Here is a 26145-nt window from a genome sequence, read left to right as displayed (position 1 = left end):
CGTGGGAGCCTATTCCTCTAAGTCAATACTTCAATGGAGTTTCCAGACCTTTTTTATTTTGATAGGAAACATCATACATTATACATGCAACATGGAATTTTCTTTTTTTGTAAGTAATTAAACAAAACACGGGACGATTCGAATCTTTTTCCATGTTTATTAAGAATGCCGGTTTTGCTTCATTAAAGTTCGTTAGTAAATAAAATCAAACTAAAGAAAGCCTACAGAAGAGGAAATTGACCTAAGAGCTGATCGGACGACAAGTACCAAAGGTGAACATTGCTGTTTTCGAGTCCGTTTCTAATTCATATTTTCTTCTTTTAATTAGGACTGTACGATAATATCATATTATTTCGATACTAAGAAACACTATTTCATACTAAGCAGAAAGTAGCTGTGAATTAAAGAGGCAAGTGATGAATTCTTATGAAATTATCGTCAATTTCATTCATTCATGGGTTGTATATCTTGGATGACAATGGTAGAATCAATAGACATAGTAGCATGGAAAGTTATTTTCAGAAAAGAAAAAAAAAAAAAACAAAAGGTTTGAAAGGAATTAGAGAAGAAAGAACTTAATTCAAAATAACTCCTATTATAACAGTTCAAGCATGGGAGACCTTGCCCTAAGTTTACAAAAAAATCATTTCCTCTTTCAATATATACCCATAGAAAGAAGCTTTTTCTTTGCAAAAAAAAAAGAAAAAAAAANAAAAAAAAAAAAAAAAAACCAAATCCAGTTTTAATTCCTTTACTGATCCATTGTATCTTTTGAGAATTTGTTTTTTAGCAGCAATAAACAAAATGCCTTTAACTCTCTATCTTGTCTTGATGAAAATTCATAATTAACAACACCTGTATATATCAACTATCTCGATTGACTAATTGTTTTCACTCTTGTTTTAAAGGCTGTAGAACCAAGAAAAGCATCACTTTCATTCTCTTTCTCCACTGTATTTTTTTGTTTTCCCTTTTTATTTATTTATTTTACGTTTCGTTTTCAAATCTCGGTTTCATTGCTATTGCCGCTCTCTTTGGCAGCTCAATTCCTCTTCTAGTTGACTCTCTTCTGTTCTTTGTTTACAAGTGCAGACTCGGTTCGCATTCTTCTTTTTCACCTTATCAAGAATCTTGGCCTTGTGACCTCATTCCTCCTAATTACCTTATTACATCCTGCCACTCTTATTCAGGTGCCCTTTGAGTTACAACCTTAAGAGTGGTGACCCTCAACAACCACTGCTCCTACACCTACCTACTACCATCATTTTGAACAACACCACCGTAAACAGGGAATAACTGCCCTTCTTCCTTTTTCACAATATTTACATTTTCCTTCTTCTTTCTTATTTCTGTACAAGGTTTTTTTTTTTCTTAGTTTTTTTTATTTATCACGGTCATTCATTAATCCAAACAAGATCATCGGTATTTCTTACGCATCCAAAATTGCTCGATTCCTCTTGGAAATTATCGTCATCTGATTCATAGCCGTCATCTATTCCATCTGAAACATCTCCCAAAGCACTGGATTTTCTTCGACCGGTGTGGATACATATTCCTTTTGACCGCTGTTAAATTCAGCGAATTTTAAAGAAGGCTTACTATATATTATAAGTTCTTATTTCAAGTTCATTTTTCTCAATGTCCAATTCATCGTTCCCTGCTACTGACGTTCCTTCTCACTTTTCTTCCGATGAACAGGCTCCTGTAGTCCATAGTTCTGCTGATCCTACTTCATCGGCAGCAGCAGAAACTCCCTCTACTGCACCCCCTGCTCCTCCTTCTACGGAGCCCGCATCCTTCGACAACATAAAGTCCGAACCTGCTGCGGAGGCTCGCAAAATCCCTACTGATACTGCTACTGCTGTCGCTCAAGAAATTCAGTCAAAGCTTTCCTTATCAAGGGATCATTCTCTAAAAGAGCATTCCGAAGCTCCTTCAACAGGTCCCATGATTGAATCTACTATATCTAAGGAAGCCGCTCCTCAAGATTTGGAGGATGCTGCTTCTGATTCTTCTTTTACTGAAGCTTCTGAAAAATTAGAAGAACAGGAAAAGTCCGAAGAGGAAAAGCATGAAGACATTGATCCAGAACTTTCTCGTCGCATCGCTCTTCGTGAACGTATGGCAAAGATGAGTGGTGGCCTTGGTATGCATGCTTTTGGCCTACCCGGAATGGCTCCTCCTCCTCGTTTAAAGTCTTTAAAAAAGGGTTCTGAACCCGAATCTGAATATCAACCTATCAATGATCACGCGGAACCCGAGACGAATCCCAGCAAACCACGAGACTCTGCTGCTCCCTCGGGAATGTCTTCCGTGACTATGCAAGCTTCCCCTGAACCTTCTACGAACATAGAAGAAACAGTGGAACCAAATGCCGACGATGAGGCATCTAATACTTCTCTTTCAGCTTCCCCAAGTATGGAACTTCCTGGTTTAGCGATGCATATTCCTGGAACTGAAGAGTCTGGTTGGCCTGAGGAAAAGGAACAAACGTCTCCTCCTCCAATTATCACTGACTTTAGTAATCAAAAGGATTCTCAGGTAGAAGAAGTTTTGCCTCTTTCGCAGACTCACCTTTTCACACGCCTTAAGCCTCCTCAAGCCAATAGTTCTTCTATAGGCCAGTCTCCCACTTCTATAGTTGATCCTGCTCATGCTGTTCGTAAAGTTATTGACTCCATTGATCCTCCAAAGGAGACCGTGGCCGGTACGGCTGCTGACGTAGAGTCTGCCGCGAATTCACCTGTTACTCCTCCTCGATCCTTGAATAGTCGTGAACAATCCCCCGATTGGAAGGATTCTTACAATAACAATGATTTTGCAGAGCGGAAGTTACCTAGCCGTATCACAGAAGTCTCAGAATCCCAGGCTTATGATTCTGATGCTGAAGTAGCTCCCTCTCAGCGTTCTTCGCGTCGTCCATCACTTCCTTCCATAAGGTTCAACAAAACCAAAACTATTGCGGATTTTAACGAGGATTTAGATGATTTACCTGCTGTTCCTCGTATATTTAGTCCTCCCCCTTTACCCAAAACTCCTTCTGGAGAATTTGGTGATAGTGAGTTCATTCAACCGAAGAGACAGCTGAAAACGAAATTTATTCCAGGCCATCAATCCAAGCCGTCTACCGGTTCTTCGCTGCGAAATCCTGTTTCAATATCTACTTCGGGTGGTCGACCTGTTCTATCTGATGAACCTGATGAACCTGATACTCCTGATTCTCTTACTGAGCATCCTCTTCCTGCGCTCCCAGTATCTGATGAACCTGTCGAGGAGAGTAATGATTCAATGAATTTTACTCAAAGCGAGCGTAGGACAAGTATTATAGCACCAACTCCAAGTGTGCCTGTGGCATCTCCACCTCCAATTCCGGTGGCCCCTGTAAATACTGAACCAAAAGCCCCTTCAATTTCTCCTCCTCCGATACCCAACACTCATTCTGAACAATTCCATTATGATTCCACCAATTCTTCTGCGGTACCGGCTTCTGAAACTAATCAGAATAATTCCCTGACCCAGGATATTACACAGTTAGGAAACAGTATGCGTTTACCTACTAGACTTGTTCGTCCATCTTCTAGTGGGAGGAAAGCATCAGGTCCGCGACCAGTAGCACCTCCATCTATTCCACCTCCACCTCCTGTTTCTGTGAGCAAATCGGAAATATCGAAAGAACCAGTGCCCCCGCCAGCACCAACTTCAAGTCCTCCAGTTCCTCCACCCTTAAGTCATCAGGTTCCACCTGCCCCATCTGCAGCTGTACCTCCAGTGCCCCCTCCCACGACGGATGTACCTCCTATACCTGTTTCTCCTTTTTCTCAAGATGTAAGGAGTAGTTCGAGTGAAAGTGTGCCACAATCTCCTGATCCCATCAAACAGGAAGTAAGTCCCACTACTATGCCACAACGAAATGATTCTGTCTCGCAGAAATCTATTTCATCTATTTCTATACGGCAAGCCCCTGACATGAACCCTCCTCTTCTCAGTCAGAGACCATCACAAAAATCAATTAGATCCACTGCTTCTGTTAAACGACCTTCTATCGTCGCCACGAATGGCCCATTTAATGACGCTTATGTAGCTAAGATTGTTGATCCTTGTGCTGAACAGAAATGGTGGCTTGACTCTAGTACGGTGCCTAATTCCGTCTTGAAATTGAATGACTCTGTTTTATTTATGATTAGGGAAGGCACGACAGGTCCAAACAAGCATTTTAAGTCTATACACATATTGTTTCATGATTATAGTCAGACAGTCCTGACTTCTACTTTTAATCCTGCTACTCATTATGTAACTCAGCTTTCGCAATTACAACTGGCACCTCCAGTTCAGCCGTCTAAGGAGCGACTTGCCCAAGAATTTGAATGTTATGGTAACACCATATTGAGACAAGCCAAAGCTTCTCAAGGGCTTACAATTGGAGATGGTAGCGCATATACCTTTGTTAATTCTATACTTGGTAATCTTACACAAAACATTGAGCCAATTAATAAGCGTACTTTTGGTGCCGTTGTGTACGCCAATGACTCAAATGTTACGATCCAACAAAATGGCGAAATTAGACCAGGTGATATAATCACTTTTGATAATGTTAGGTTGAGTGGTCAAAAAGGCACACTCCGTCACAAATATGCTTTTGACGTTGGTAATCCATTCCACGTCGGTATCGTTGCAGAATGGGAAGTTTCAAAGATGAAAATTCGCGCTTTAGAACAAGGACGCGAATCCAAAAAGGTTTCTTTAGTTAGTTACAAACTTGGTGATTTGAAGAGTGGTGAAATAACGGTTTGGCGTACAATGCGGCGTTCATGGTTAGGCTGGAACTAGTCCAAAAGCAGTCTTTATAATTACTTTTAAGCGTTTATTTTTGGATGATTTACGTTCATTTTATGCATTTTTTATTCTTCCGTTCGCCGACTTATAATAGTATATGTTATATATGGTATCTGATTATACATGCTATTTACTTGTATTTTAAGAATGGTGGTTTAGCAAATATATGTATAGACATTACTGACAGTATTTAGGTTAAGTCTGAGAAAAACTTCAGGTTGTATGTATCTAATTCACATAAACAGCTCTGTTGTAATGATATCTTTTTAAGTATTCATATAGCCATTATTTTAGCTATCACATTTTTATTTAATACACAATAGCTTAGATATTAGTATTGATAATTCCTTTGAATTTTGCACTTAAAAATATTAAGATCATTTTGAGTTCTGGCTCATGATTGAAGTGATGAGTAAACTCAGTAAAATTAGTTGTACTAGAAACGAAGGATAGTGAAAGGCTAATCAAAAATATTGATATCATAAACAGAAAACCATTTACAAGTAATAAATAACATATGAAGGTTCCGGAGAGAAATGGAACATCACCGTAACCGATCAAAAATTCAGGAAGTAAAGCTGGAAAGTAGAAAGGAAAACATTAGATACTTTGTAATAACAAAAGTTCCGAACATGTAGATCAGCGAAAATAAAGGAAATTAAAGAGGGGACAGATAATTTATAAGTTGGGACAAACAGAAGAAAGAGAGCGACATTACAATGGAGTTTTGGGTGATGGATCAAATTCGTCTTCAACGTCCAACTTGACTGCCGGATTTTTCCTTACTTTTTGAATACTACTTGTCATAACAGGTTCTTCGGCTACCGATTTCAAATCCTTATGAAAAAAGGAGTTCAACTCATCAGGTTCCATAGCAAAGACTCCTTGTCCTCCAAGAAAAGGTCCTGAATAAGGTTCAATACGAAGTTGCCCATTTTTGTACATGGTATACGATATGCGGTATTCCTTAGAGAAAAGTGGTAAAGTTCTATTTCGAGACATGACGCGAGTCTTGGGCAACCTAAGAATCAAACCTCCTAACCCGTAGTGTGCGGTAGAAGCGTCTGAATTTAAGGTATGCGCGATTAGTTTGCGGCGATGATATCCGCAATTAGACTCGTACTTAGGTGTAACGTGAGAAGTTATTAAAGGTACATTACTGTACTGTATACCAGCCGCAACATTAAACCTCCTAAAATTGGAATTTTCTATAGGACTGGAATCATTCGACCTCTGATTTTGTAAACCAAATCGATTGCGATAATTTGACTGGATGGGTTTGGATTCCTTTACCAACTCTTGGGTTATTGCCTGCTCTGCCGGATCCCTTACGAACCCAGCATCAAACCAATTCCGTAAAAGGCGAACAAATCGAGCACTCGACTGAAATTCCATTTGGTTGTATACACTATCCAACTCATTTACGGATATATATCTTGTCCTTATCCGCGGCAAATTTCGTTTACAACCCCAATCTCCACGAGCTCCGTCTGCTCTTTTTGTTGTTAATGATTGTTGCAAAGGGAACAAACTATGTGTAGTAGATGGACTAGATTCCTGAAAACATTTTGTCAAAGTAGCAGCTCTCGAATTTCGTAACAAATTAGCAAAACTCATTGCTTTTTTTTTTAATTTATTTATATTAGATCAAAGAGTGATCTTCTTTATACGAAATACTTTACTTCGTATTTGGTAAAAGAGGAACGTATGGTACGGAGTGGATGCCATCCTTGGTTATAGGGTAGGGTTGTGAACTTAGGTTATAAGCTTCACGAATTTTTTGACATATAGTTAGAATCACTTCATAGAATAGACGTAAGAAACATTAATTATAGTAATAGTATTAAGTTGGTATAAGTGTCCTTAGTGCATGGTACTCGTCTATTTCGGGGCCATCTGGGAAAAGGTCAAGATTGACATTCTGACCGACTAGCATTTTTAAAAGTATTAATGCTCCATCTAGAAAACTATTAGTAAACCGAAGTATTATAAAACCTACCTTTGTCTAATACTTCCCCAGAGCAAATTCCTCCTTCAAATTGTATGCTCGTAATACATTGTGGACAACCTTCACGTATTTTGCATCCACAATGTTCTAGGCGATCTATTGCCATGATCGTCAATTCGTCGATATGTTTGTAAGCCTTTTTGCACAAATCGGCCCCACCGCATTCACCACAATTGTCGTAGAATATCAATCGAGATGGCCTTCTTCGCTCACTAGCTTCTTGCTTAAATTCTTTTTCGCCTGACTTGCATTCCGTTCGTATGTCATTCCCGCCGTTTGCAGCGAATATCGGCATTAAAGACATCAAAGCATGCTGAGCAGCATGTATACTTGCCGCACCGTTGATTTTTTTCCACGATAAGATTTCCACAATGTGCCATGGAACATCAATCCAAAACCCGCGGCTAATCATTTCAACAGGATTATCCACAATATCGACAACATCTAGTATATCCCGTTGTTTATTTACTTTAAAGTAGCCAAACACATGTAATGCCACCGAGACAGTTCCGTGAAACACATTTATGTTAGCGGATTGTAGGGTCTTTCTCGAGAGATTTCGTTGAGGATCAATGTCAGTATAATCTCTTTGCAGAGTAGACCATTCTACATCTACTCTGTTACAAGTTATTAATCTTCTAGGAATATTCAAAGTTTTCACAATGAATGTCTTTCCTTGATATACATAAACAGCTCCCTCATAGGCACTAAGCATAACTCGGAATGGCTCTAATTGCTCTAAAACAACATTCCTATTATTGGTTACGTCCACCAAAGTATACATGTCTTCATTGATGTTGCGTATTTGTACTTGGACTGCAGGAAACGGTAGGCATTTTGGGTGAGGAAAAAACAAATTATTTTCTTTTTTTACCAGATGAGTAGAGCATGCTTCGGATAAATTGCCCTCAAAAAATCGGCTGTCGCTCATCTCATTAATTGGCAACTCGAAGGCTGCACACTGTAGATGACTTGCAATCAGAACCTCATTGTCAAGGTCCAATGTCAACTCTGCGTTAGGTTGTGTGTGTATCAACATAGGGTGTTGTAAATAATATTGGTCTACAGGGAATGTTTCAACAACGTAGATCGCTAATGAGGATTTATTTCGTCGTCCAGCTCTTCCAAACTGTTGTCGTAGATTAGACAAAGAACACGGGAAACCAACGGTAATGGCGGCATCTAAGGAACCTATGTCAATACCCAATTCGAGGGCGTTCGTTGCAACAATCCCATACAGATTACCACAAAACATTTCCTTTTCTATTTTCCTTCTCTCTTCAACCGTATACCCAGCCCTATAGCTTTGAATTTTCTCCAATAAATACTCTTTATGAGACGCTTTGAGCTGTCCTCTTACCAATCTCATGAGTGATTCGCAAGCTTTTCGAATACGACAAAAAACAATTGTACGAACTTTCCTCTCGGCCAAGTAAATAAGTAAATTTGCTGCCTCTGCGATTGCCGGCTTTCTGCCTGATTGTATGTTCTTTTTATCCACTAAAGGAGGATTCCACATCAAGAAATGCTTAGCACCGGAAGGCGAAGTTGTGTAATTCACCAGTTTAACGTTTTCAACTCCAAAAATCATGTTCATATGCCGTGCAGGTTGTTCAATTGTAGCTGAACAAGAAACAAATCTATACCGATCATTGCCATAGTATTCTGCTATCCTTCGTAACCTTCTCATGATCATGGCGACATGAACACCAAAAATACCATTATAAATATGTGCTTCATCTAATACAAAAAGCTTTAAATTTTTAAAAAAGCGATTCCATCGATGATGATTCGGTAAAATAGTCTGATGTAACATATCAGGATTTGTGAATATGATACTCGCGTTTTCTATAATTTCATTCCTTGCTTCAATTGGTGTATCCCCATCAAACGTATCAATCCGGATATGAGCCAGCGAAGGCATAAAGCTTAAAACGTCCATTAAAGATCGTTTCTGGTCTTGTGCAAGAGCCTTTGTAGGAAAAACAAAAAAAGCAGAAGATTCTATATCTTTTTCGAGTTCATCCAAAATAGGTATTTGGTAAATCAAAGACTTTCCACTGGATGTACCAGTTGAAACGATGACATGAAGATTCTCCCAAAGAGCATTTATGGCATCAGCTTGGTGAGTATACATCCTTTCAATATTTCTAGAGCTAAATAAGGCATTTACCAAACTTTGAGAAAGATTACGCTTCAAAGTCCCAAATCGTGGTTCAACGGCAGGGTATTGATAAAGACTTTCTTGAACTATTTGACCTTCATAAGTAGATTCCTCGGTCAAGCTCACTAGGACATCTTCAATAGAAGATGGAGCCTTTTGCTCATGGTCCATACCTATCTTCGAAGGAGGATTAACTATAACATCAGGAGGAGAAGGTATCGTTTTTTCAGCTTCTTGAATCAAATGCTTATCCGGATCTAAGCTTTTAGCACCACAAGAATTTATAAATTCCTGTAAATGTTTTAAAAAAATTGTATTGCGACTGTCAATTTCTTTCTTTAATGCGTTTATATCAAACTTCCCTTTCTGAATCCGTGATTTCATAGTAGGACCCTCCCTTTTTTGACGTTTAATAGAAGATTCAACCGTTTGATTTAAACAAACTGTTAGGACGTAACTCGATCCTTGAAAGGATTGGTCATCAGAGTATATTTGTTTAGGTATATCTGCGTAAACGTTTTTGTTCATTTCCATAGCCAGGCTGTCGAATGACTTGTAATCTAACTCAATTAGGTCTGGTACGATTATTTTAAGCTGGGATAACTCCAAGACTGAGAGATCTCTTTTTAAAGACTGGCGTACGCTAGAGTTTAACAAGGAAAACGTTGTAGTTAAACAATTTCTTGAATAAAGAAAAGTATATGTTGTATTAATGATCTTAAATACACCGAATAAAGTCTGTAAGGCTGGAGAAAGTCTCGTCGACTCCAGTTCAACTTCATGGCTACGTTTTTTCGAAGGTTTCCTGGTTTTCTGAGGCTTTGAAAAACTTACACCCGATTCATTTTTTATTTCATGTAAACATAAATCATCATTTTCCTGCTTAACGGGCGTATCTACCATATCTAGGGCAATGAGCCAGTTTAGTTCAAGAGGGAAATTCAAGAAACGGTGCAAGTTAGAAGAGGCAAACAATTTGTAAATCATTATGTATTTCATTTATCAAATAATAATATTTTTCATTAATTTATCATTTTTCTAAATCTTCATCTTCCAATAGCTCAGCTGGGAGTCTGAAAAATTTGGCATCTCGAATAGATTCGGGCATATACTACGAGCGTTAGTGACTATCTACAAAATTATTACTTACTTCTTGTTTAACAAGACCATCTTTATAGTCTGGATTGTACTTGTATCCTTTATGATATCCAAGCTGTTTCATCAAATTAGTGGGTGCGTTTCGTATATGCAAAGGAATTTCAGCCCTGCCTGCGTTGGGATTCAAAGATAGAAATCTTTTAACATTATTATACCCTTTGTAAACATCCACCGACTTTGGAGCCATCGTTAAAGCAACTGCGCAATGGGCTAATATGACATCCGCTTCTGGCATTCCGACCTGCTGCACAGACGTAAATGCACTTGAAGCCAAAGGAAGCATAGAATTATCTGCAACTCCTATATCTTCACTAGCAATGCGCACCATTCTACGAGCGACGTACAATGGATCTTCACCAGATTCTAACATACGTCCTAGATAGTACAGAGATGCATTAACGTCACAACCCCGTACAGATTTGTGAAAAGCGGAAATGGTATCGTAGTGTGCATCGCCGACTCGATCATACACAGCTGAAGAGCGTACCAACTTTTCCTTAATTTCTTCCAAAGTAATAGGACCTTGACGCATTAATCCTATAGCCATTTCCAAACAATTTAAAGCCATTCTAGCATCTCCATCAGTGATAGCCGAAACATATTCCAATATGGAAGAGTCGATATTCGGTATGTCACCGAGTCGATCTTTTTCTAATTGGCAACCATGTTCCAAAATTTTTAAAACGTGAGTTTTGTCCAATTTTTTTAAGACAAATACAGGACAACGAGAAATGAGGGCGGAGTTAAGACGAAAAGAAGGGTTCCTACAAATTAATAAAGTTTTTCCAGCAAAAATAATAATACATACTCCGTAGTAGCACCGATCCTGAAATAGTTAGAAACGTACATAACAGTTTGTAACTTACAATGTGATAGAACCTTTCTCTACCAAAGGCACTATGTAAATATTAGTAAGGAAGGTTTCGTAAATAAAGTAAATTTCATACAAAATATATCTTGCTGAGCTCTATTGAAGCGATGGACTTCGTCTAGAAATACTATAGTCTTGCTTCCAGTTAACCGAAGATGATTCTGAGATTCTTCAAATATCTTTCGACACTCTTGTACCGAAATTGAAGTAGCTGAAACTTCCAAAAACCTCGATTTTGTAGTAGCCGCAATGATTCTGGCCAAGGTAGTCTTTCCTGTTCCACTGTTTCCCCATAAAATCATAGATGGACATTCGTCCTGTTCTATCATATTTCGAATAACCCCACGAGGACCAACCAATTCCTCCTGGCCAACATAATCATCTAAGGTAGTCGGTCTTGCTCGTTCAGCGAGAGGTCGTACGTCTCTTTTAGAAGCTCTCGGCTTTTTTGTAGATGAAGGAGTGAAAGATCCCTGAGAAGGAAAAGAAGAAGGAGTGTTTCGTTTTAAAGGGCTATTTTTTTCTTTCTGAAAAAAGGGAGAAACTTGTTTTGAAGGGGATGATGTTGCAGGTACTTCAAAGTGCGAATCTAAATGAGCATTTATGTCTACTAAATCAACTTCTTTACCGCATGTTGGACAGTTACACTTTTGTCCTTCCTCTTTTTTCAGCATATTGAAACAATATAAACGCGATAATGAATCCTGGACGCGTCAAATACGGAAATTGCGTTTCTTAAAAAAATTTTCGATGTTCCAAGTTCAGAAATTCAAAAAAATTACTTTTACGGCTTAAACAAATCTCCGAAAAAAAGCGTATTAGTCCTAAGAACTATTCAGGTGAGAGTTTGAAGTGTGATGCTGAATATGGAATTCAAGAAATACTTGGCAGGTGCAAGATAACGATCAAAGTGATTTTGTACAGTCTTTATTAATCCCAGTATTTACCAAACGGCTTGTTTTAGCCCTTTAAAATAGTATATATCATCTTAACTCGTTCTCTTACAACGTCGTTGAGTGTTAATGTGCATTAGACCCAAGAACAGAACAATTACAGACTAGGGTAATCAAGATTAGTATGCTTCACAAAACGTTATAAATCGCTACGATCCTCATATTCCGTTGAACGACTGATCGTGTGACATATCGTATTGTCTTAATTGATAGTAAAAATTGCTCTAAGCTTGAGACCTACAACAAGTGAAATTAAAAGTGCAGACTAACCATCTTCGTGCTGCTTTCCTTTTTTAAGAGTTAGAATATATAAAGTTACGGTTCTAATAACTACAAGGCTCTGTTGTCCTTTTTACTTGAATAGAAATCCTGTTTCATGAAGAGCACTTTTTACAACTAGGATTGTAAATTTTCAGGGTTTCTTCGAAAGCTATTCGCAAACAACTTTGTGAAAATTTAAAGGAAAGATTCCAATTAAACACAAGTAATTATTTGAATCGAGGAACCCTTATTTAGGAAAAAGAATGAAAACAGAAGTTTTACAAATAAGATGGCATTACGATGCTAACGACGACCATACGCCAATTTATTCCGTCGATTTTCAAAAAAATGGAAAAAACAGATTTGCTACATGTGGAGGTGATGGTAAAATAAGGGTATGAATGGATGATGAGAAGGAGGAAGTTAGTCAGGACAGAACATTCTTTTAAAGTTAAATGTACTAACATGATAGGTTTGGAAATATACATGTGATGATGAGAATTTGACTCCGAAAATTGAATATCTTTCTACGCTTAGTCGACATGCACAAGCCGTAAATGTTGTTCGGTTTAGTTCGCAAGGTAACTTTATCAGACATTACTGAAATTGTTTAGTTGTACTAATAACTTAGGGGATGTATTGGCTACCGCCGGAGACGAAGGTACTATCTTTCTTTGGGTTCCCTCTTCCTCCCCAGCAGCTACATTGGCAGATGATGCTGAAGAGCTAGCGCTTGCGAAAGAATACTGGAAGGTGAAAACCGTATGTCGTTCTATGGGTGCAGAGGTTTATGATATTTGCTGGTCTCAAGATGAAAGTTACATAGTTGCTGGTGCAATGGACAATAGTATTCGGATATACAACACGCAAACAGGTAATATAAATACTTCAAAATAGCTTTGATTTACTAATTATTTATAGGGCAATTGCTTTTTCAAAAATTTGATCACCTTCACTATGTTCAGGGCGTAGCTTGGGATCCTTTGAACAAATATGTAGTCACTCAAAGCAGCGATCGCTCATTATGCGTTTACAAATTTGAAAAACAAAACAGAGACTCCTCATTCCCCCAGTTAAATCTCAAATCACGTATTCATCGCATAGAGTACACGAATGCTCAAAATTCAAAGCCGTCTTCTATCCCGACGGAACAAATCAGCAGCGTTGAAGAAAAAAAATTACAAGAAAATAATTCCTGCAATGATGCTAATCTTTTGACTTCCGATTCTCAAATAAACCTAGACTCTGATGTTGTATCTGAGGGTGGCACAGAAAATGCGTCTAAAATTACTTATTCTCTGTACTGTAATGAAACCCTAGTTTCATTTTTCCGTCGTCCAGATTTTTCTCCAGATGGCTTGCTGTTAATTACTCCAGCTGGCAAACTTCGATTACACGGTCAGCCAAATGCAGAATCGATGCATACCGCGTACATATTTACCAGATCAAGTATTTCCAGACAACCAGTTGCTTCTCTAACCGGGTTCTCAAAACCAGCGATTGCTGTGCGTTTTTCTCCTATATTGTATGAGCTAAGACAAGCTTCAAAGCACAGTCCACCAACGACTTGCATTGAAATCCCTTATAGGATGATTTTTGCAATTGCTTGTCAGGATGCCGTTTATATTTATGATACCCAATCCTGCAAACCGTTTTATAGAGCTGCAAACCTTCATTACTCTACACTGACTGACTTGGCCTGGAGCGACGATGGTACTATCCTCTTGATGACTTCCATTGACGGGTTTTGTTCTAGCATTAAATTCACACCTGAAGAGTTGGGCAATCTTTACGAGCAGCAGGTTGCTATTCCGACGAAGAGAGCAACACCGGTTGTAACTCTTCCTACTCCAGCTGAACCTAATAAGGAACTCAAATTGTCTAAAGACTATAATGTTAAAGATAATGAACCTTCTCGACCCCAAAAAAGGAGAATTGCGCCTACTCCCTTATATCCCCAAAACTAATTCTTAATGAAATTTGAATTCTTCCATTTGTAGAATTTTAATTCAATAAAACATAACGTTTAAATTACTGAATTTAAAACTTTTGTATCTGATTTTGAAGTTTGTAATATAAATTTCCTTAAAGAGTTCCTGCTTTGACATCAAGATATTTAATAAAATTAATTATCTTATTATTGATGAAAGTTTATATTACAATTTCTTCAATTGATTGGACTTGATTCAGTATTTTAGAAATGATCCTTCAACTAGTTTTCATCAGTCCTTTCATTAGTGTTGCTCAAATCCAAAACCCCAACTTCTCAACGACGCTAAAGATACTTTCTTCTCTGAGTTTGTAATTAATTAGACCAAAAATAGTTACGATCGATCTTAATTTGCAATTGTCGGCTGGCTTTAAAAGCTATAAACATTACGGTACTCTACATCAAAGGGAATTACCAACATGGAAGAGAACATCGAATCCTTTAATGAAGATAAACTTTCTTTGATCTTCTCAAACCAGTCTGAACTACTGAAAAATATTATTCCATTCAAAAACTGGGTTATAGGAAGGAATGACAGGAAGGAGTTAGCAATTAAAGCTGAGGCCCCAAAGCTTTTGTTAAATTTATTTTCTTCTAAAGAGGCTTCTTTACAAGAAAAATATGAGGTGTTTATTGTACTAAATTCGCTCATGGCGAACGATAAAAAAGCTTTTGTCCATTTTTTGCGCCCTGAGGACCTTCTTTCTGTTATTGAGTTACTTTCAGTAAAAGATAATGTTCCAAAAAACATGCTTATTATAACCTTGAAGGTATTTACGATCATGCTTAACTTTGATCAAGCTGCCGAGTTCGTGACTCAAATGCATTTCTCAAGTCTCTTTAATCGCCTGTTCGACTTATACCGTTTGCCATCACAGAAGAAATATCCTATGTTTGATGACATCCGAATCTCTTCTTTAGCTGCTTCAGTTCTGGACTATTTGGTTTCATCGAAAAACCCACAGGTGGATTCGGTACCTTCCTTCTGTAATACCGTATTCTCTACTATCGCTCATACATCAAAACTGAAAGAATCAGTCAGGTACCGATTTTTTAAAAGTTGTGATACTTTGATTGTTAATTCACTCGCTATATTAAATTCATACTTCAAAGCGTTCTCCTGGCGTACGAACCTACCTCAAGTTAATGAGTTTGGAGAGGAAGATGATTTTGAAAAACTGGAAAACTTGAAAAAAGTAAGGCTTGTATTGTTTGGAGACAACATGAGCGAACAAGTTTGTCAGCTGTTTAGCTTAGCTCGGGAATATCATTCTCCAATTCGATTGTTGGCCCTCTCTTGTATAGTGACTCTCTATAAAAGCGGCATTCTCGGAAAGAGTTCGGAAGAAGAAGTTAAGCTTATAGTTATCCCCATTCTAATTCGACTTTTCTCTCAATCCCAAGAAACTCAACAGATAGCACCTCGTCTGTTGGCAATGTTGGTAAATGAAAACGAAGCAATGCAGAAGGTTGCAGCTAATGCGAATGTTATAACATTTTCTAAGGAACTACTGAATAAAGTCGTGAAATATAGTAATGAGGAATTTCCCGTAACGGAGGTCAGTTGTTTAACTGATGCTTTAAGGCTTCCAACTAATAGAAAAGAACAAAATGATCTTATAATGGAGGTATGTTGTTTATTTCTAATCCTGTTTCTAACTGTTATTAAAGTCTCTTCTTTTATTCATTGCTGCCCTGACAACTTCCAAAGACGAATATAGGAAGATGGTTGTGGATGCCAACTATTTGCCTATTATAGTTGATGCCTTGTCTAACGAATCAAAAAATATAAGAAAAGCTGCTTGCGAATGCATACTAAGCCTAACAAGGAGCGTATATATTCTAAGGACGGGATTGGCAGAGGCGGATCTTAATGAGCCATTGATGAAACTTTTGATTGATTCGGACGTGAGAGTACAATCATCAGCGATGGCCGTAGTCTGTAATTTACTATTAAAATTCTCTCCACTTCGTCATAAATTCTTAACGCCTGAATTTATTGACGTTCTGGTAGCAAATACTACTGCCAAAGACAAGTCCTTGCGAAAGAAAGCTGTTTGGGCATTGAGAAATAGCGTTTATGAGAATGATGAGAAACTGAAAAAGGGTATTATTCAAAAACTTGGACGCGATAGAGTTCTGAAACTTTGTGATGATGAAGATCTCGGTGTTCAGGAACAAATTCTCCAAGTCTTTCGAAATTTTGCGTGTCCCAAGGGTGAAGGTGTTTATGATTTTCTTGAAGTTGTATCGTTACCAGTTTTATTGAATATCCTTTATCAGAAACTCTTGACACAGAACCCGACTTTGATGGAACCTGGAATTTTCACTTTGGTGCATGTTGCTTCTAGTGACGATGAATTTCGAGATATTATTTTAGAAGATAAAAACATGCTTTTGCTCGTAAAAGATATTATGCTCAAGGAAGCTGAACGTTATCGAATTGAACATGTGTCAGATAATTCCAGCTCGGCAGGTGATAGCGAAATGGAACTTCAGGATGATGAGTTTGATTTGGAGATGCGTCCTGCGTTTGATGTATTAGAAGAAGACACGTTAGAATTAAATTCGGGAATCCTTTTAGCAGGAATATGGCTTTGCATAAGTTTATTATGGTCAAACCAAGGATCAACTCCTACTGAAGAGGATATCCAGGGAGCCAAAATTTTACGCGAACTAGGATTTGAAGATTGCTTGTTTTTGCTACAGAACCATCCATCTCCTGATGTCAGGGAAAGAGTAAAGGACGCTTTGGCTCGCATCCATGTTTTCAGTTAGTCTTAGAAAAGGATGCTTGAATTACAACTCTTAGGAACTCGCATGCTCCACCAAATCAAACACTGATAACGATACAGTTCTACGATTTTCCTTTTTTTTTTAAACTTTCTAATGATATAATGATTTAATGAAGTTTAGATGTAAATAAATGAATGTTGTCTGCTTTTCAGATGAAAGCTCAGCAAACCGCGTCCATTAAGAACGGTGAAATCCTTCAACCAATTGTGACAATAATAAAAGTAGGCGACGAAAAAAATACAATAAAAACATTCATGTGTATATTTATGCAATTCTTAGTCTGGGAATTTGCATTTATACTGCTATTGTTGGATACCCATGACATCCCAACCACTCGTTAACCAACAAGTTTACTAAAACTAAAACTGTACGATATAGGTCGAATTGCTACTAGATTTATATAATATTATTTGATAAGTTACCTTTAAGGTGAACAAGTCTTCCTTTATAGGGCTTTTAAAACATGAATGTCGGCCTTCCAATTGAAGAATTATTCATGAAGAAGCAAGGGTCTATAGAGAAGAATGAGGAAACATGGGAACCTGAGAAGAATACGAAGATGAGTTCTGATGGAAGTAGATCTTCTTTTGATGAATTTACTTTTTCAACTCCTGAATATGAGACAGAAAACGGAGATGCCGCCATGCGAGAATTCTTCAACTTTGACGAGTTACCACAAGAATCTTCAACAAAATTGTTGGAAGTTCCGCCTTCTCTCTCGATTGATTCTTCACCAAACCTGTCAAATTCTCAAGATGACAGTGAAGAATCTCAAGATCGTTCGGCAGAGTACATGCAGCCTCACATAGATACGGCTTACCCTTTCCTTATCAGCAACTCTCAGTTTTCCAATCCCTCCGTTTTTCCTCCAGTGACGAACTTGCAAGTTGCGAATGACCATCTTGATGGTACTACTGAATTATACTCAAATGGAGACGCCATCAAGCAGTTCCCTAATTTGCCAGCTACCGATTTTCCTTCTGCAGTAATAAACCCTTCATATCTAAGTAATCCAACTTTTGCGAATGAAAATTTGTCCGCTGAGTTACCTCTTTTGGATTCTGAAGGCGAATCTTTCCCTATATCATCTGCTCCATTCCCGGGGCTTCAAGATTATATTATATCTGTTAATCACGTACCTGCTGTTAACGAACAAAAATGGAGGTCAAGAGTGGAGACAAATATGCTATTTCAAATACAAATTCGAAGTGCTAATGATGGTGCCGTACCTTTTAAATATATCCGTTTACCTAATTGGGCCCATCGTGAAGAGAAGAAAAGATCTTCAAAGAAATCAGTAACCTACGCTGACCCTCGCGAGTACTTGCAGTTAATACCGACTGTGATGGCTGGTGATGATACTAACAATGTTGTTCATACATGCTGTATTCGCTGCTTACTCCGTGAAAGGAAGCGAAATGCTCGTTCTCAAGCAACTAAAGATGCTTGTATGCCTAACTACACTAAACTAAAAGCTTGCGAGCGTACCATGGCAGATGCTACACCAGAAGAAAAGCATAACTTTCAAATTAAACTTCTTAATCAATTCCCTAAATTGGAAGATATCGATGAACGAAAAATGATTATGGTTTTTACTGGTCCTGAGTTTGTTCCGCTTGAGCCAAATGAATATGGAAAAATTGCACATATTAATGCTAGAATTACTTGCTACTCATCGCATCAGTCTTGTCCCTATTTTCGTTTAACATGGGATTTGTATTGTTCCTCAAATTTAGTAGCTCATCTTTCCTTTCCTGAGCCCATAACCGTACTTGATGATCACAAAACTCGAAATGCACCTAAAGTGGACAAACAAGGGAAAAAAATGAATTCTACCAATCATCAAACAAAACAGAAGGTAACACAAAACTTAATACCGGCTTCAGTTGATTCAGTAAACAGACCTACCGAAAAGCGAAGAAAGACATTGTCTGAGATAAATTCCTATCTTCAACCTCAGCAATGGGCTAAGTCCGATATGGTCTCTGAAGTTTCTAATATTCTGGAGGAGGATGGTATAACGAATGTTGTTCCTAATATCCCAACGCTTCATGTGTCCAATGATTATCCGGCAAGTCCTTCTACTAATAACCATCAAGTTCACCTTGATACAATCAACAACGAAGCCATGAAAATGGATACGAGACACATTCCTCATGAATTATCTCCATACACTCAATTACCAAATGCATTTTTGGAAAACGATGACGCTAAAATAGGTCCTTATATGTCAAATGAAGAACGCTGTCAGCCAATTCTTAGAACACCCGAATTTAATAAGCAAAACGTGATTAGTTCAGCCTCTGCCACACCAAGCCCTCCTCAGTCAAGGGAACCTCTCATTTCTCGTGTTATACCAAATAGGGGATCCATTATGGGTGGCTATGAAGTTACTATTTTAGGAGCAAATTTCTTTAATGGATTAGTATGCTTATTTGGAGAGACGCCAGCCGCTGTCACTTTCTCATGGAGTGATTCAACAATTATAGCAACATGTCCTCCTGCAACGATGGCCGAGACGGTTCCCGTAAAATTTGTGAACTATCCTATGGACTCGGGCAGTTCAACGGTTACATTTACGTACGAGGATAATCTCGATAATGAACTTTTTAAGTTGACGGTACAAGTCCTTGGTTTGAAGCTGACGGGAGCTATTCAGAATCCTTTAACGCTTTCTAAAAAACTACTAAGTTCTTGGAGAGATGATTTTGCTCAGTATATTACAAACTCTATTAAACCAACCTCTAACCAAGACTGTGAAACTAGCCATGATTTTATGAGCGAAAGGATTGAGTCTTTGAAAAGCATGGTATCTCAAGTTGCAAAAGAACATAATGTTCCATTCCCGAACAGTCTTGAAAACTCTGTATTGGCCGCTTTATCTATTGTAGAGGAGACAAAGACAACGTTTCCTACAGATTTTGACGTGGTGAATGAGTCTGGCCGTACATTATTACACTATTCCGTGGCCGCTGGTCTTGCTTCTGCTACAACATTTCTTATTAACGCTGGAGCTGATGTAAATAAAAGGGATTCGTTAGGTTACACACCTTTGCATTATGCTGCACTCTATCAACATTTGGATATCTATTTACGTTTACTTTCGAAAGGTGCATTGCCGGACTTAGCCGGTGCCAACGACAAATGTCCTAATGATTTAGCTAGTACAAAGTTTAAGAGTTTAGTTGCGGAGAAAGAAAAGGAAAGCTTTACTTTGCTTGATGAAAAGGCTGATACGGAAAATGGTATAACATTGAAACAATCAAGCACTGTTGAAGAAATAAAAGGTAAATTATGGTCACGGTCTTCAACCTTATTTCCTTCTTTACAGGAATTACCCCAGAACTATATGAGTGAAGTACCGTTACTTATGCAGAAAGCTATGGTTTCTACCTTGCGAAGCATCTCTGCTATTCCTGATGATGTACCTCCTCCTTATTCTGAAGTAGCCGACGAGGGACATGTACCACAAGTGATTTCTGATGATTCCTCAAAAAGTGCTGAACATAACAAAAGCGCTTGGTGGTCACTCAAATGGCAATCCCGCCTCGTTGGTCGTGGAAAGACGAGCGCATTGACTCCGGAAGAAACAAAAGCCATTCAAGAGCAAGCAAAAACGCTAAAGAAAGCTGGACTGGATTTAATGCTTTTTTCTTTTTGGCTTCCTGCTCTGTTGGTATTGACGATATTCGGACTTCGAAGTTATGCACAGTTAATTGGAGGATATTTATATCAGTATATAATTGGTGCCTGAACTCTTGTGTTATTTATTTATTTTCTCTAATCATTTCTTTTTCATTCTTTGTTCTTTTAACTCTTAAAGTTCTTTTTTAAGACCCGTTCTTTTATGTGTGCATTCCTTCACAGTCATAAAGAAAGAATCGTAGAGTGATGTTATACAGCTAAAAGATATATTATCTGTTTTGTTTAATAGATTTATTTGGAATTTTGATGACATGCTCCACGCTTAAAATTTATGAAAATAAGTAATTCCAGTTCGCTCGATTTATTTGAGACAAGTCAATTTCCTTTGGCTGGTTGTTACTGTAACGTTAATAGCGGCAAAGTACAAAGCAAAAAATGAAGTAAAAACTCCTTTTTGAAGCTTTTGTATCCAATTTCAGAACTGGTTTGCAGGATCCATTCCCTTTAGGGAACTTTGAATACTATTGTGAAGCTGAAGTCTTGTAAATAGGTTTAAGTTGACAACGCTAATTTCCTATTAGAAAAGATGCCAACCTTACTTCATTTCAAGAGAGCACAGTAGAAGAATAAAAGCTCAAAATAGAGTAGAAAACTTTGTATCAAATGAGGACTCTAAAGATAACTTCTTGTTATAGTTACGACCATTCGACAGCAAAGATCAAATAGTACAACCTGAAAAACAAGGTTGTTTTCACAAAGCATTTGCTCAAATTCAAGGAACTAAGTTGAAGCTTTGGTCGTGCTCCAAAAAAATTTAGCGCTACCATACACGATAGAAAGAATGTCTCAGACGAATAAGGTAGCTCAATTGAATAAATTTAAGCAGTAATTTGAATTTAATTCTTTTGAAAGAAGAAGTTTGTAGGTTTGTTTAAACGCTTCCCTATAAATGGTTCCTTTGTTAGCTTGTTGCATATGATTTTAAATGAAATTCGAATGGCAGTTGACGAATTATAGTTCTGCTGAAGCAAGTAAGAATATTTCGTCTTCTCAACGAATAAGACTGATTAATGAATTAGTCCCTTTCACTTCTCTCTTGCACCTTTCGTCACTGGGATCCTTTACATAACAGTTCTCAGTAAGCGGCTTGACATTTACGATTAACTGAAAACAAAAGAAATGTGTTTTGTTTTTTTAATTAAACTCTTTTAGGTACCTCAGATGGCACAAATTATATGAGACCATCATAAAACAATAGGAAGAGCTCCGTCCATTTATTCCTTTTAATTATTTTACACTTTCGTTCTTAAATCTATTCAATAATTTCTTCTTCTTACCTGTGAACTGGATGATTTTTTCTGTGTTTTTATTGTAAACTTGAAGGCTTTTTTACGTCCTTAGAAAACGCATCTTGTTCAACTATCCAAGCACCATTCGAAACTCCTGTAGATACTTAATCGACAAAGTTGATGGAGGTATCCTCTATACAACATGATGTTGAAGACTTGTATTTAAACCAAGGTGAATTTCAAATCAACGTAAGTTCATTTCATTGAAGGTCTCATGGATGAAGGGATTTGCTAATAAATGTTAGAACTTTCAATACCGATCTGTCAGAATATGTCACGAGGTTAAGTCCCAAAGGTTTGTGACAAATTTATTTGGCATTGTTAAAACATTTACCCCTAAGAAACAAAGTCTTAGAGGAACATGTGGTGAGTATGAACAGAGGAAAAGACAAGTAAATCCAAGGAAAGCAAAAGTTTTTTAGGCTCAAAGGTTCATATAAGGATCTAGAAGGATATGGTGGAAGGGATTATGGTCGCTTACTTTAAGTCTTTTCATTTTGTTTTGCTATTAAAAAGCTAACCCAAAATCGTCTTTAGACTGGGTAGTGACAATAGAGCTTTGGGACCCTAGTTGTTATCCTCGTACTGAAGGTCTACGTATACATTTGTTCAGTAAAAAAGAAAACGATCTTCCAGAAATTACAGAAGAAGGGCAGATTCTTCTGCTGCATCATATAACAATTCGGCCTTATAGAGACAGCGTGCAAGGGCTATCTAAGACTGACTTTACCTTTCAACTTTGGACTAGAAATTTGGAAAGCTCAATTAGTAATACCTTTCGTTTATTTCATGTAAGGGCCGAGGAAGTTGAGTTTGCGAAAAGACTAGGCATCTGTTGGCAAAAACAATTCGAGCACCATACTGTAGAAAGCCAAACTCCTGCCATTGAAGTGCATCATCATAATGAATGGGGGGCTTTGAAAGACCGTGAAAACTCGGTCGTCACTCTCTCCAAAATTCGCCCTTCCCAGCGGTTCACTTTCTATGCCCAAGTCATTAAAACTTGGTATACAGAAAAAAACTTTACTGTTTATGTCACAGATTTTTCCGAAAATGAATTTTTCTATCCCGTAACTCGCGAAACTGCTCCTCATATGCGATGGAAAGGTCCTCAGGGTCGTTATTCTGTACGGTGTATTCTTTGGGATGAGCATGATTTCTATTGTCGTAACTATGTTCAGGAAGGAGACTATGTCCTCATAAAAAATGCTCGAGCTAAGCTTGATCGAATTGGTCAACTGGAATGTGTTATGCATGGCGATCCTGGCCAAAAATATAAAAGCAGCATTGAAAAGGTTGATCCTAATGTTCCTGAATTGGAGAGTTTAAAGAGAAGGAAAAGAGATTATGTAAAAAACCAAGAAGTCCCCGAAGTCGCTGCCAATTCTGTTGACGATCAAGTTAATCCTTTCATCTCTCATGAAATTAACTACCCTAAGACCTCTAATATAACTGCTCATGTTTTTAATGATTCAATAGAAATTCCAATTACTACCATATCGACTATTCTGCATTCTCCTCTGAACTCTATTACATCGCCTCGAAAACATCGACTCAGGGTACAAATTGTCGATTTCTGGCCTAGAGATTTAACCAGTTTTTGCGTTACTACATCGGATTCTATGTCTTCAGAGTACAAATGGATGTTTGTCTTTCTTGTGAGAGATGCATCAAAAACAACACTCCCGGTTATCTTTTATAGTGAAGATGCTCAAGCTCTCTTCAATACCTCTACTATATATCCGTGCGATTTAAAAGTTGAAAAGCAAGTTTTACTTAGACTTCGGGAAAGACTATTTTTAGTTTGGGGAAATTTGGAAGAACGGGTAACCAAACTTTTGTCCAAGGGCGTTTCAAGTGATCAAATTCCCAAAGAAATTGATGAAACTCCATGGTTTGATATTTTCGTTATGGAGTATATGCCTTTAATTAACACTAACTCAAAATCAACATCTTTTTTGTCAAAGAGATGGAGGGCTTTTGGGACAAGAATCATATAACTCTGTTTCTTTACATCATTAATAGTATTCTTTAATTTATTGTAACTAACTAAAAAAAGAAAAAATATAAAGACATCTAAAGAATTTCATGATTAAGTCGAAAAAAGATCTAATTTCCAAATTAAATACAGACTCGCCGACGTTCAAGGTATCGAAACGGAGTGCACATTTAAGTAGGCTTTTGCTTGCTTTCGTTCACACGATACGGAGCATCATCATCACTTTCATCGTCCACAGCAAAGAGAGCTTGATGTTCATCAGCATTTCCACTTCGTGTACCATGCTGGGCTTCCGAACCTGGCTGCTCTTGATAAATGGGCAGACTTTCATGGGAAACTGAGGATGTCATTTCAAATTCATCAACATCTTGAGCAACTTGTTCGCTCATAGCAAAACGACGGTTATTCTCGGTAGGCCTCCATATATACAAAATGGTGACCATCAAAATGAAAGAAAGAATATCAGCATATCCGTAATCTAAGAACCAAAGTAACTTCCAGTATTTCAAGTAGTAGTTCATTTGACCATTAATTCCAATTAAGATAGCATTAGTAACGACAATTGCTCCATAGGCAATTATACCGAAGCAAATAACGACCCATAAACGAGTATACATTTGAGCTTTCACGGTTTGTTTACGCAAACGAAGGTCTTGAATAGTATTATTCAAAGCCAAAACGATCCAAAAAAACATGGCGAAAATGGTGAATAAAAAGATAGGAGCAGCAAACATTAAGACGAGAGATTCTTGGTTATTGGGGCTCACAAATAAAGAAGTAAGGAAAAAGCTCAGAGCAACAAACTGTAGAGCTCCAAGGATTTGGCACTTACGAAGGAGGCTGCCAAGGGTTGGGACAACGATTGAATAACCCAAGGAGACGATTAGAACGAGAAAACCGAAATAGGATTGACGGGCAGCCTGAAAGATAGACAAAAAGAAGGCAAATACTTTACTTGCTGTTGAGTAACCATTTGCGTTGGCATAGAAAAAGTATCCAGAAGAAATGAAACCACATACCAAAGAAAGAACGACGACGCCTGAAATGTACTTTTGAACTTGCAGAAGATCATGTCTGTAGCGAAACATAATTAATGACCACCAAATGGAAACAATAACGTTCAAAATAAGCAAGGCGGGATTCAAAAACAAATGGGGATATTCAGTAGCGTCAAGCTCACCAAAATAGTTCTCCCAAGTAACACTGATAGTATACATTTCTTTGGCACCCTCCAATGGTGCAGTGAAGACACAATATAATCCAGTCTCATCCACAGGGTAGACAAAAGGTGAATCCAATGTTTTCGCATTTATGAAATCCGAGAAAACAGATTTGTGAGGTTTATTTTCATCCACCAGATAGAGCCCATATTGTTCTTCACTGCAAAAATCAGCTTCTATTTCAGGATAATCACAGATATAATGACGTTGCTGGTCTTCACCAACTAAACCAACTGAATCAACTTCTTTCCAATTGAAAATTAACAAGCGAATCGCACCATCAAAGTTTGACTTAAGTTCATCGACATTTACTAGAAGAAAAAAGTTAGTTGAAAGCGATTGAAGACTGATGTTGCATGATGGTTATGCATAAAGTAAGTCATATTTGACATTTTAAAGTCCAGAATAGCAAGATTTGATAGCTTATGATTTATCCAATATCTCTATTACTGTAAAACAAGCCAATTAACCCAGTTTACTTGAAATCCTTCTCGACTGCATTCCAGGCAAACCACCACTTCAAAAACGTACATTTAATTTCCGATTTCTTTCCATCTTTGGCGTACATTCCATTGCAGATTTGCGAAGCCATAATATCTTCCGTCTATTTGATGCAACGTTAGCAATCTAATTTTCCTCAGTATGCAACAGAGAATGAAACCTACCAGCAAACTCTTATTATCAGATGCAAAAGCAAATATGCTTTGCATGAATATTAGATACCCAACCACCAGTAATCTGAGAATTGGCATTTTTTTTTTGTATTTGGCTCTTTACAGGTTGCAGACGCTTCTTGTTGATATGAGCCGTACTGACGTTTACAACAGTTCTCTGGGCTCGCTATCATTGATAGCGAAGTGCAAGTTGCACACTAGTAAACACATGGGTTAGAGCTGCT

The 26145-nt window shown here is 37.8% G+C and overlaps 9 protein-coding genes across 9 annotated transcripts; 5 read left to right on the top strand and 4 right to left on the bottom strand.

Moving 5' to 3' along the window:
- Window positions 1-1098: 1098 nt before the first annotated feature.
- SPOG_02611 (WIP protein) lies at window positions 1099-5225 on the top strand. Its single transcript, XM_013168553.1, has one exon. The coding sequence runs from the start codon at window positions 1639-1641 to the stop codon at window positions 4825-4827; it is 3189 nt and encodes a 1062-aa protein (XP_013024007.1). The 5' UTR covers window positions 1099-1638; the 3' UTR covers window positions 4828-5225.
- A 322-nt stretch (window positions 5226-5547) lies between these two features.
- Window positions 5548-6450, bottom strand: SPOG_02610 (ribosomal protein subunit L51-b; the record flags this gene model as incomplete). The annotated part of the gene is made up of 2 exons (XM_013168552.1): window positions 5548-6323; window positions 6366-6450. The coding sequence occupies 2 exons, from the start codon at window positions 6448-6450 to the stop codon at window positions 5548-5550; spliced, it is 861 nt and encodes a 286-aa protein (XP_013024006.1).
- Window positions 6451-6676: 226 nt separating this feature from the next.
- Window positions 6677-9992, bottom strand: SPOG_02609 (RecQ type DNA helicase Hrq1; the record flags this gene model as incomplete). Its single annotated transcript, XM_013168551.1, has 2 exons — window positions 6677-6792; window positions 6833-9992. 2 exons carry the CDS (start codon window positions 9990-9992, stop codon window positions 6677-6679), a joined length of 3276 nt encoding a protein of 1091 aa, XP_013024005.1.
- Window positions 9993-10035: 43 nt separating this feature from the next.
- On the bottom strand, window positions 10036-11708 carry SPOG_02608 (DNA replication ATPase; the record flags this gene model as incomplete). Its single annotated transcript, XM_013168550.1, has 5 exons — window positions 10036-10116; window positions 10156-10927; window positions 10972-10989; window positions 11030-11060; window positions 11111-11708. 5 exons carry the CDS (start codon window positions 11706-11708, stop codon window positions 10036-10038), a joined length of 1500 nt encoding a protein of 499 aa, XP_013024004.1.
- A 313-nt stretch (window positions 11709-12021) lies between these two features.
- On the top strand, window positions 12022-14233 carry SPOG_02607 (CAF assembly factor complex subunit B). Its single transcript, XM_013168549.1, has 4 exons — window positions 12022-12643; window positions 12721-12829; window positions 12880-13122; window positions 13170-14233. Exons 1-4 carry the CDS (start codon window positions 12512-12514, stop codon window positions 14213-14215), a joined length of 1530 nt encoding a protein of 509 aa, XP_013024003.1. The 5' UTR covers window positions 12022-12511; the 3' UTR covers window positions 14216-14233.
- A 227-nt stretch (window positions 14234-14460) lies between these two features.
- SPOG_02606 (vacuolar import and degradation protein Vid28) lies at window positions 14461-17207 on the top strand. Its single transcript, XM_013168548.1, has 2 exons — window positions 14461-15866; window positions 15910-17207. Exons 1-2 carry the CDS (start codon window positions 14658-14660, stop codon window positions 17014-17016), a joined length of 2316 nt encoding a protein of 771 aa, XP_013024002.1. The 5' UTR covers window positions 14461-14657; the 3' UTR covers window positions 17017-17207.
- Window positions 17208-17497: 290 nt separating this feature from the next.
- On the top strand, window positions 17498-20788 carry SPOG_02605 (IPT/TIG ankyrin repeat protein; the record flags this gene model as incomplete). The annotated part of the gene is made up of 2 exons (XM_013168547.1): window positions 17498-18802; window positions 18893-20788. 2 exons carry the CDS (start codon window positions 17498-17500, stop codon window positions 20786-20788), a joined length of 3201 nt encoding a protein of 1066 aa, XP_013024001.1.
- An 810-nt stretch (window positions 20789-21598) lies between these two features.
- On the top strand, window positions 21599-24439 carry SPOG_02604 (telomere end-binding protein Pot1). Its single transcript, XM_013168546.1, has 3 exons — window positions 21599-22217; window positions 22274-22394; window positions 22566-24439. The coding sequence occupies exons 1-3, from the start codon at window positions 22149-22151 to the stop codon at window positions 24026-24028; spliced, it is 1653 nt and encodes a 550-aa protein (XP_013024000.1). The 5' UTR covers window positions 21599-22148; the 3' UTR covers window positions 24029-24439.
- Window positions 23861-26017, bottom strand: SPOG_02603 (seven transmembrane receptor-like protein). The gene is made up of 3 exons (XM_013168545.1): window positions 25913-26017; window positions 25779-25851; window positions 23861-25558 (listed from the first exon to the last, which is right to left on the bottom strand). Exons 1-3 carry the CDS (start codon window positions 25997-25999, stop codon window positions 24198-24200), a joined length of 1521 nt encoding a protein of 506 aa, XP_013023999.1. The 5' UTR covers window positions 26000-26017; the 3' UTR covers window positions 23861-24197.
- Window positions 26018-26145: the final 128 nt, after the last annotated feature.

This window comes from Schizosaccharomyces cryophilus, assembly GCF_000004155.1.
Source record: "Schizosaccharomyces cryophilus OY26 unplaced genomic scaffold supercont4.4, whole genome shotgun sequence".
NCBI lineage: Eukaryota > Fungi > Ascomycota > Schizosaccharomycetes > Schizosaccharomycetales > Schizosaccharomycetaceae > Schizosaccharomyces > Schizosaccharomyces cryophilus.
The sequence above is the reverse complement of the archived record's forward strand: the minus strand, read 5'-3'. Positions and strand labels throughout refer to the sequence as shown.

Coding starts and splice junctions, on each gene's coding strand:
- SPOG_02611 (XM_013168553.1), top strand. CDS start 1,639: ATGTCCAATTCATCGTTCCCTGCTACTGACGTTCCTTCTCACTTTTCT.
- SPOG_02607 (XM_013168549.1), top strand. CDS start 12,512: ATGAAAACAGAAGTTTTACAAATAAGATGGCATTACGATGCTAACGAC. Junction 12,644..12,720: donor GAGGTGATGGTAAAATAAGG/GTATGAATGGAT, acceptor CTAACATGATAG/GTTTGGAAATATACATGTGA. Junction 13,123..13,169: donor GATATACAACACGCAAACAG/GTAATATAAATA, acceptor AATTATTTATAG/GGCAATTGCTTTTTCAAAAA.
- SPOG_02606 (XM_013168548.1), top strand. CDS start 14,658: ATGGAAGAGAACATCGAATCCTTTAATGAAGATAAACTTTCTTTGATC. Junction 15,867..15,909: donor AAAATGATCTTATAATGGAG/GTATGTTGTTTA, acceptor CTGTTATTAAAG/TCTCTTCTTTTATTCATTGC.
- SPOG_02604 (XM_013168546.1), top strand. CDS start 22,149: ATGGAGGTATCCTCTATACAACATGATGTTGAAGACTTGTATTTAAAC. Junction 22,218..22,273: donor AAGGTGAATTTCAAATCAAC/GTAAGTTCATTT, acceptor AATAAATGTTAG/AACTTTCAATACCGATCTGT. Junction 22,395..22,565: donor AAGTCTTAGAGGAACATGTG/GTGAGTATGAAC, acceptor AATCGTCTTTAG/ACTGGGTAGTGACAATAGAG.
- SPOG_02603 (XM_013168545.1), bottom strand. CDS start 25,999: ATGCCAATTCTCAGATTACTGGTGGTTGGGTATCTAATATTCATGCAA. Junction 25,852..25,912: donor CTGATAATAAGAGTTTGCTG/GTAGGTTTCATT, acceptor TGCATCAAATAG/ACGGAAGATATTATGGCTTC. Junction 25,559..25,778: donor AAAGAAATCGGAAATTAAAT/GTACGTTTTTGA, acceptor TTTTTCTTCTAG/TAAATGTCGATGAACTTAAG.